This window comes from Eptatretus burgeri, chromosome 15, assembly GCF_056783735.1.
Source record: "Eptatretus burgeri isolate ZD-2024b chromosome 15, Ebu_testis_v1, whole genome shotgun sequence".
Classification (NCBI taxonomy): domain Eukaryota; kingdom Metazoa; phylum Chordata; class Myxini; order Myxiniformes; family Myxinidae; genus Eptatretus; species Eptatretus burgeri.
Window position 1 is genome coordinate 25,324,466 of NC_140975.1, and position 10,395 is coordinate 25,334,860.

Below are 10,395 nucleotides of genomic sequence, written 5' to 3' on the forward strand. Positions count from 1 at the left end.
CAATTTCTTAAGTTACAAACCAAAATAATTATGAAATACAAGTCAGAACTAAATGCGAAAGTAATACATTGAATGATGAACTGTAACTAGCAACTATATATTGTTATGGTTGTGGAAATTCACAGAACACCATTCAGGTTCCCCGAAGATCAGTTATGTCGATAAGTGTGTGTCCAGATTAGATTTCCCCACCGATGTCTAACGGGATTTATTTGTGAACCGGGCTGTGCATCTTCGAGTTAGCCGTTATTCTTTTGCTATCTTTATCTTGAAACGAACAAAAGTCCTCACCATCATCTCCACAAGCAACATCATCTCCTGACCAACATCTCAACAAGCAAACATCATCTCCTCACCAACATCTCAACCAATGAATAACGTCTCCTCACCATCATCTCCACGGCACCACCATCTTTTCACCAGCAATGGCATCCACGAGCGAGCTGCATCTCCGCCGACAAACACGACGGCTTCCTCGTTAGAGCGAAAGCCGGTGATTCCTACCACGTCCGCGTTTAACGGCAAGATCGGATGAGAATGTCAAAAGGGGCGGAGCCAGCGGGGGGGTGAAGGGTCAGAGGTGAAAGACCAAACACCACCCCTGAACCCGATAAAAGGCCGGGCTGAAATGCCGAGAAACCAGTTGAGTCGGCAGTCTGGAGTCTGCAGTTTGGAGCCTGGAGTCTGCAGTTTGGAGCCTGGAGTCCAGTCAAGCCTGCAGTGCCGTGCAGAGTTGTGGGTCGGTGGAGGTGGCAGCAAAGTCGCCAGCCGGAGAGAGGTCGCCAGCCAGCGACATAACGGTCCGAGGTGATCGGGCCCTGGGCTCTTAAGAGAGCATCAACTCCAAAAGAGCAAGGCCCATTCGCTCCTCTGAGGCGTCGTCAGCCGGGGCCGATCGACCAGGCCGCAAGGCCTGGACCAACCGAGCTGCCGTGTTGACGACGAGACATCAAGGGTTGCCCAGCGACTCACCACGAGAGTGGCAGGTAACCTGCACGGTCTCGCAGAGCTCCTTCAGTCTTCACAGCTCCGAGGAACATTAAAGGCCTACGGGCCCTGTTCTCCCTTTTCTTTCCTGGGGTTTTTGCATGGAAGTCTGTGGCGCCTTGTCCGATAAGTAGAATTGTTGTTAAGTGCATGTACATAGTAAATAGACAACGGCTGTAGGTCTTTTTGCTCGTGTCTTGTCCCTTACCCCCATTCATTGCACACGTGCCTGCATTACAAATAAATGTCCTCATTGTTTGAATATTCACCTGCTCGTTATGTCCCTTCTTCCATTGAACTGCCATAATTGCGTTTGGAATAAACAGCTGGTTATTAATAGCCGATAAGATAATCGGGATAAACGGGGCTTGGAGATAATAAACCGTTCGGCAATTGCAAACAGAATGGCCTGCTTAAAAGCGGCTCGTTTCCGGACAGGTCCCGTTGAGGTACAACCTCTCGGTAGTCTGACTGCGTTAATAATTAGGTAAATCGACAATTCGGCAATCGACCCTGTAGCGCGGGCAGAGCATTGACAAGGTTGTGGTGTGGTTAAAAACACACCCGTAGCTGGATATCGGCGTTGATCCGAAAGCTGCGACTGGATTGCCACGGTCGGTGGGCACGCGGCCGCAATTAGGTAAAAGCGGTCACCCACACGCCGGAGTGGCGGAGGTCCACAACAATATATGTGCCTTCTGGTTGAATGGTGTGCATTAGCGGGAACAATCGTCTGGGTGGCAGACAGGTGGTTGCTCTTTACGGTTTATGCGGTTTTACCGTGTGAGAGATAATCTGCGGCGATGCTCACCATAACAGTCAGGAGGTGCGTCTGATTGTCCCATATGCCCAGTTCTATCACAATGTGTCTCCTATTCATGCTCGTGGGAATGTGTCTCCTGTTCACACTTGTGCTCTTGAACAGTGTCTGCAAAATAAGAGATTAATACCATTTAGAGTGTGGCTGGAAATGTCATTATGAGTGTGGTTATTATTATTTTTTTCTTTTCTGACAGTTAAATGAAGATTTTAATTCTTGGCATTTCCATGAAATCATATCAAGCTTTTAAATTGTTGGGGTTCACCATTCATGGAGCTATTCAAGGGATGAGGTTCCTTCACAGGTTGATTTGTGGAAATTAAATCAGAGGGTTTACTTGTCAGTCCTTCCAAAGATATAGATTGAGAAATATTTCTTATTGTCATCATCATTACAACTACATGTCCCTTTATATCGAAAGTAACCATTGGGATTGCAGTTGTCGTGGTCACGACTATCTGCCCGATGGTTGCAGAAGAACCTGAACAAGGAAAAGGGTAACAGTGCTAAATGCTCAGGAGAGGGAATGGTTCTGTATTCTTCATGCTTAAAATTCTCGTTTCCTCTTTTACTTTATTTCAAATAATTATTATTAAAATTACTTGAAATATTTAGGAAAAACACAAAACACAAAAAAACTTTATGAATATTTAAAGCAATATATTCTGGAGACATTTGTTTGAAATTTCTATCGGACAAAGGGTGGTATCAAATCCTTCTTCGAAGCATTTCTCTGTAATTTTGAGATTAATTCCAAGGAACATTATTTGGAGAAATTATTAATATCTTTCTTAAATAGAACCGTTTCTATAACTATGTGCAGTATTTTATACACCAAATCGATGATTTCTGAAAATGTATAACAAAGTTTGAATAAGGCCTGGAAAAACTGTTGTACAATGGATTATATATATACATTATTTATGAAAATGTGAAACAAAATTTGAACAAGGCCTGGAAACCAAGTCCAACAAATGTCTGTGCAACTAATGTTGTGTCTGTGCCTTGGAAGACTTCCTGTTCCGATTTTTGAAGCGATGGTTGGTTCTCTCCAGCGATCTCTGCTGACTTTCTCAAAGATAAGTTTCTGGTCGTTGTTTGTCGCATTTTGACTGTTTATTTTGTTGCCTCCATGTTGTCTGTGTGTTCCTAGTTTGGTTTTGTTTCAAAACTTGTGCTATTTAGTGAGTTTTCATCGGTTTTGTCATATCCAGTTTCCCTGAGGCCTACACATTTTCCTGTCTATGTGCACTATTGTGTTTAGTTGTATTTTCTCCTTATTGCCATCAGTTTTTATTTTCACCACTTTTCCCTCCATCCTCCTTCTCTCCCTCCCAACTATACCTTCTGTTTCATGTCTTAAAATATAAAAAATACAACAACAAAAACCTTTGCCCTTCTCACTTCTGCCCCACGTAACCACGTGACTTACTGTACTGACTCTTTTTCTTCCTTCTCTTCCCTCTTCCCTGCCAATCCCACTCCAATCGTGAAGGTATTCATCACATACCTTCATGACCTTTTCTTCAAACTCTTCCTTTACTCTTCCACGCTGTCATTTCTTCTTCGCTCCATCAATCTTCCAATGTATTTAAACGAATCTCTGGCCTACAAGTTTTTAAAATCCCATTTTGCAATGATTGTTTGTCTTCGATTATTAATCGTTGTTTTTTTTCCAACTTCATTGCAAATTCATCCCACCTCCTTAAATCTACCTCCTCCTAACTCCTTTCCTGTTATACCCTCTTCTTATCCATCCCATCTTGCCCCCCACCCCCCATCCTAGCATCTCTCCACTGTCCTCTGCTGTACTAACAGTTCCCCCTCTGGTATCCCAAACTGTATGGTTTTCAAATGTCTCACACTCTCATTCAGCGCACTGCTCAATATCTCTATCATTCTCTCTCCCTCTCTCTCCCTCTCCCTCTCGCTCTCCCTCTCTTTCCTCTCATCACATCTCCCCCTCTTCCCACCTCCTCAAATCATGTTCCTCCCCCACCCGCTCCTACCTCTACCATACCAATACCCAGTCTCGTCCTCCCCCTCTCCCCACTCCTCCCTTCTCCCTCCTCCTCCATGACTGTGCCTGCTATTATCGTCTCCCCTCCCTCTCAAAGCTTACCTCTCACCTCTCCTTCTCAATTCAGCCACCTCCTCCCTTTTCAAAACAAACTTCTCTCTCTTCCCCTCACCTTTCTCAAAAGCTCCTCACACACCTCTCTCCCTCAATTCTTCCCCCTCATCCTTCTCCCCAATTTCTTTCTCACCCCTCCCTTTCAAATCTTGCCCCTCACTCCTCTTTCTCAAAGCTGCACCCCCTTCACATCTACAAAGCTGCATCCTTCCCCAACCTCTCTCTTCCAGCTCATTCCTCCACCTCCTCAAATCTCCCACTTCGCTTTTCCCCCTCTCATTACTCCCCACTGCTACTCATCCCTTCATCACCGAGCCCTTTGTCCTCCCCATCCAACCCTCTCCCCTAGCTCTTCTGCAATCTCCTACACACTATCAACAACTCTCCCTACCTCCTCCTCACCTCATCTTTCCTCCCTCATCCTGCCCTCCCCCTCCCCTGTAATCAAAGCCTCACCCCCCCCTCTTCTTTAACAGTGTGGACAACAAACATCCAAGGCCTTCGCTCTAACCTAACTGATCTCTCCATACAGGTTACCTTCTACCCCACGTTTATCCTGTCGAAGGGAAACTGACAAAGCAGACATAATCTGCTTAGCAGAAACTTTCCTCCTTCAAGACATCTCTGGCTCATTAGTTTCTCTCCCTGGTTACTCCCTCCTCCGGTATGACAGACCTGAGCCTTGTCCTGGCAGCAGAGTTTCTCTCTTCATCAAAAACTCTATTCCTCACTCTCCATGCAGTGCCCCCATTCCTCCACACCTCCAGGAATATCTCTGGCAAAGGCTTCCCTCCACTCTCAGCTCTTGTTTATCACCTCCTCACCAAAGAGTGAGGACTCCATTTACATCTCACTCGCCGAAAACATGGACCAACTTCTATCCACTCATCCAAACTCTCTCTTCCTCATCTGTGGTCACTTCAACTGTCATCATGCCAGTTGGCTGGGTGTGGGTACCTCTGTCACCTGCCATGGACTTCTGCTTCAGTAAAGGACTTCTGCCACTCATTGGGACTGACTCAATCTGTCAACTTATCGACCCGGATCTCAGCCAACGGTACTCCATCTCTTCTGGAACTGATTTTGACGAATTTCTCAGAAAATGTCTGCTGTTCTTCTTTTGCTCCAATCAGTTCACCTGACCATAAGCTTGTTAAAGCTGTCATCTCTCTGGCTGTTATTAGAGAACCACCTCAGCGCCGACGAGTCAGGCACTTCACTCAGGCCAACTGGCAGGGTCTTCAAGCAGCCATCAAACTTCAAGACTGGTCTCCCATTTCGACTTTCTCCAACATCAACTCATCCTGGGAATTCTTTCAAAGAAACTTGCTCTCTCACATGCACAGATTTATGCCATCTTGTCTTCAGTTGTCCTACCCTTCCTCATGCCTATGGTACACTGAAGCTTGTGGGGAGGCAGTTGTCATGAAACAACTTGCCTTTGCCCCAGGGAAGACAAATCTTAATGAAGGCAATCTCAGTTCCTTCTATAAAGCACGGAACAAGTGTGTCTACCCCGAGGAAAGCCAGGAAACAACATCTTTCCAATTGCAAGTCCGAACTCTCAAACCTGTCTCCCTCCTCCTAATCCTAGTGGCATCGAGATAAGCCCATTTTTGATTAATGTTCTGCCTCCATCCCCCCACTAACCTCAAATGACTACACAGCTGATACTGCATGTGAAAAGGCTGAATGCCTAAACTCCGTGTTTGTTTCTAAATCTTGTGTCCCAAACCCATCACTTTCTGTACCCACCTTACCCAGTCACACCCAGCTGTTCCTAGTCTCTGTGTCCCTTTCTCCTGACAAGGTGGAGAGCTTGCTGTCAAACCTCGACGCACATTCTGCAACCGGTCCAGACGGCATCAGCCCTTGTGTTCTAAAAACCTGCACTGCTGCTCTTGCTCACCCTCTCTCTGTTCTATTCACCCTCTCATTCAATCAAGGTCATCTGCCATCTGCTTGGAAATCAGCAACCATTACCGCTCTGCATAAAAAAGGTGCAAAAACAGATCCCTGCAACTACAGACCATCAGCCTTCTCCCAATCATCAGCAAGGTTATGGAATCCATCATCGATTCTGACATCAAATCTTTCCTCTTCTCCAATGCTTTGATTTCTGACCATCAATTTGGATTCAGACCAGGTCACTCAACCCTGGACATGCTCCTTCTTCTTTCCAAACAATGGATGGAAGTTCTAAGTGCAAACATGAGAGCAGAGCCATCTCCCTAGACATATTGCAAGCTTTCGATACAGTATGGCATCCCACACTGCTCACAAAACTCTTCTTATGGTATCCAAGACAATCTCCACTCATGGCTCGCAGACTTCCTCTCCTGTCGCAGTCAACGTGTGGCCCTAAATAGAGTTCTCTCATCCCTTCTTCCTGTCCAGGCTGGAGTTCCTCAAAGCAGTGTTCTGGGCCCTGTTATTTTTCTGGTTTTCATCAATGATCTCTCAGATTCCCTGGAAAATCCTCTTTATCTCTTTGCTGATGACTCCACCCTCTGCCGTACCATCTCTCATCCCTCCGATCGGCAGGCAGCAACCTCTTCATTCTCTGCAGACTGGGATAAAATCACAAGCTGGTCAAACACTTGGAACATGTCTTTCAATCCTGACAAATCTCACGGCCTCACCATGTCTCTCCGATAGGACGGTCTTGAACCCTCCCTCCACCCACCCCCTCCCCCATCTACTTTCTCAACAATCCTCTTGAAGCAGTCCTTTCATTCAAGCTTGTGGGTCTCAGTATCAGCCAAGATCTTTTCTGCGAAAGCCACATCTTCAGCTGACCTCCAAAGCCAGTCGCCGACTGGGAATCCTACGTCATGCAAAGTCCTTCCTTGGCATACCTGAGCCTCTAACCCAGTGTTTCTCAACCGGGGTTCCACAAGAGGTCGCTAGGGGTTCCGCGAGAAACAGTAATAAATAGGCTAATGTATTTTTGAGTAGTTTTTGTTTGATTTAATATTCGTAATTTTACTATACGCGTACGGCATATTGTTGGAAACTCCTTGGTTATTATAATAGAGGATTCAACCTCTTATATTATTTACAATTATAACAACCATAAGGAATGTATTTAACGATGTCTATATGGCGCCAGTGTGAAACCGCCCTCACTGGTTTGTGGACGTCCTGTACGCGGCGGATTCGTGTATCATTGAGTGACTGACTCAAGTACGGGACGCATTCACGGTGTCCATCTATCTTCTCTGTGCCTCCCAGCGTGAAGTCTCTGTCTCTGTCTCTGTCTCTGTCTCTGTCTCTGTCTCTGTCTCTGTCTCTGTCTCTGTCTCTGTCTCTGTCTCTCTCTGTCTCTCTCTGTCTCTCTCTCTCTCTCTCTCTCTCTCTCTCTCTCTCTCTCTCTCTCTCTCTCTCTCTCTCTCTCTCTCTCTCTCTCTCTCTCTCTCTCTCTTTATCTCTGTCTCTGTCTCTGTCTCTGTCTCTGTCTCTGTCTCTGTCTCTCTCTGTCTCTCTCTGTCTCTCTCTCTCTCTCTCTCTCTCTCTCCTTTCAGCTTTATTTGTTTAAGTTTTGTTTATCAAGTTACATGAGGTGTGTTTTTTTTTTATTTAAAAAAAGATTTATTTTTTTTTGTGAATTAAAACCTCGGTGTGAGGTTTTAATTCCATAAAATTCCATAAAAAACATCCATAAAAGAGCAGGATGTTTTTTTTTTTTCATTGCCAATAAATTTGACAAAAAGGGGGTCATTTTTTCCTTAAACCAGGTATCCGAAAAAATATATTATATTTACCACATGAACTACGATAAAATTATATAAAAGAGCTAGATATTGATAATGGGATATAATAATTTTTATGCAGGGGTTCTCTGAGACATGAAAACTATTTCAAGGGTTCCACAAGGATAAAAAGGTTGAGAAACGCTGCTCTAATCATTTACAAAGCTTTCATTTGCAGCCAGAGAGAGTACTGCTCTACCCTCTGGGGTGATGCTCCTGCCTCACACCGAGCTTGAGTTCACACAGTGGAAACCAAAGCTTTTAGGATCATTGGTATCCCCCGTGATGAAGCTGAGTCTTTGGGTCTCTCACCAGAGGCAGGTCGGTGCTCTTTCTGTCTTCCACCATCTCCTCTCCAGCCTTGCCCCACCTGCTCTGTCTGTTATCTGTCCCCTTATATTTCCTCAGGGCACTCAAGGTCCACCAAAAACCCCCTTATGGTAAAACTGCAAAAATCAAGAACCATTGCTCACCTTCACTCTTTCATTCCTCTTTTTTTCTCACCTTGGGAACAAACTCCCAAACTCTCTTCAATCCCACTCCTACCGCTAGGTCTTCAAAACAGCTGTTCACCACCATCTCATGTCTTCCCCCATCCAAAATGTTGATATTTTCTTACCCCCCCCCGTTAATCCACCCCAATCCCAACCCCTTCATATTCTCTGTTTTCCTTCGTGAAAGTCCCTGTAGTACCATCTTGTTTACCCTGTGTACCCCACCCCATCCCTTCCACAGATCTCCGATTGTCCCTGTTCCCCACTATTATTTGTTTCCCTATCCCACCCCTGTTGTCTCCTGCTCCCTCTGTTATATGTTTCTGTGTGTTAACTCTTAAACGAGCCTCGGCTTGATATCCTATGTATGTATATATGTATGTATATATATATATATATATATATATATATATATATATATATATATATATATATATTAGAAAACTGACTAATTCTCCAACTTCCTCATTCTCTTCAATGTCATCTGTCCATGTCCTGCCCAACCCCACTCTTATATCGATACGTCCTGATCCGTTCTGTGACCTAGCTCTTCCACGAGCCTCAACATTATCCACAGAAACCTCAAGCTTTTCCATTGCAGGCTGATTTATTACACAGCATTGGAATTTCAATTTGGAAGAAAGGAAAGATATGCATTGGTCATATTAATTACCTTGGCTTCAGAATCATGGACTTTGTGATATTGTCCAATTTTCTTTTCTCAAAGTAGTCTTTGGAAATATTACAAGGAAGTATCCAGGAACCTGGATTTTTATAATTTTTATTCTTTTGGATGCAAAATTCGGGCTCATGGAAGGGCTTGAACATAGAACAGACCAGAACATAACGGAAAAAGAAGAACATAGAGCAATGGAGGCAAACACACCAACAGCAAGAAGAGGGACACAACAGACGGACACTTGGAGGAAGAAGTGGTGAACTTGGAGGAGGATGCTGATCATCTACCAATCTTCTCCAAGGATGACACAACTAAATGAAGTCAAAGACTTTAAGTACTTAGGGTCTTATGTAGCTGACTCCAAGAAAGACTTCATATCACGCAAAGGTCAAGCCTGGAGTGCATGTAACAGGCTGCAGCACATCTGGCAGTCTAACATTTCAAGATCTACCAAACTTACATTCTTTCGAGCTTGTGGAGAAAACGTACTCTTATATGGATCAGACATGGACCATGAAGAAGGCCCTGCAGGACTGGCTCGATGGCACATATACTCGGCTTCTTATGAGAGTTCAGAACACCAGCTGGCGGGGACACAGAACAAAAGCAGAGATCTACAGAGACAGACCACCCATTTCTACCATTGTAGCTCGTCGCAGAACACGTTTTTCTGGTCACTGTTTCTGTGCCAAAGAACAAATTATATCTGATGTGATCTGCTTGAGATTGCCTTGCCCAATCAGAAGAAGAAGGCCACTGAACTACATCGACTGCGTAGCAATGGATATCCAGCATGACATAGTGGACATGCAGACACTGATGATGGACAAAGACTCATGGCGCGGCATTGTGAACTCTATCTCGGATGCGTCCACTGAGTAGTAGTAGTAGTAGTAGTGGAGGAAGAATGGGTAAGAATGAGATCAAAGGGAGGAGGTGTACGACATTTATGTGAAAAGTTACAGCCTGAAATCGTCATTCTATGACTTTAACTGAACTAGTACACCCGCTCCATATGGGAGCAACAGGAAGGGTCATGTTATTGGCCTCTCTGGGGTATATATAGATTACAGTCGATCTCGGATCGGGTAAGTTAGTCTGTGGCGTAAGCGATAAGCATGTAATGCCTCAAGAACATCGGGTTTCCTCCCTTTCAGTTTAGTATTAAACAGCAGTGGTGACTGTCTAAAAAGGTAATCAATCATACATGTTTGTGGTTTGTAACTTTTTTCTTTTACCTCCGGTAGGGGTACTCCACAAAATGCCACAATAAGCTATTTATACGTGTTAACACTGTGTTTGTCCAAGAAAGAAAAACCCCTTGGGGAGGGAGGCAAATTAAATAGCTACAACCTCCATCATGTGACCCTAAATCGTCCTGTCAAGTTTGGTTGAGATTGGATAAGTAACGACTGAATGTATTTGTGGTCAGACAGACAGACAGCCACCAAATTACGTATTGTGGTGTGATTATACCAAGCACGATAACTTTTATGCATTTTTTAAACATTTTTTTCTTTTTTTAAGCT

General features: G+C 44.5%; 2 protein-coding genes across 2 annotated transcripts in view; both read right to left on the reverse strand.

Moving 5' to 3' along the window:
- LOC147011771 (ras-related protein Rab-37-like) overlaps positions 1-10,310 on the reverse strand; it is a 147,135-nt gene extending 136,825 nt beyond the window's left edge. The window contains exons 1-2 of the mRNA XM_085858563.1: positions 9,327-10,310; positions 1,799-1,915 (exon numbers count right to left, since the gene is read on the reverse strand). Of these exons, the coding sequence (XP_085714689.1) occupies positions 1,799-1,832 (34 nt within the window). The 5' untranslated portion in view covers positions 1,833-1,915; positions 9,327-10,310. The remainder of the gene's footprint in view (positions 1-1,798; positions 1,916-9,326) is intronic.
- The window catches only part of LOC147011766 (uncharacterized), a 369,804-nt gene that overhangs the window by 305,240 nt on the left and 54,169 nt on the right, over positions 1-10,395 (reverse strand). The gene's annotated exons all lie outside the window — the stretch shown is intronic.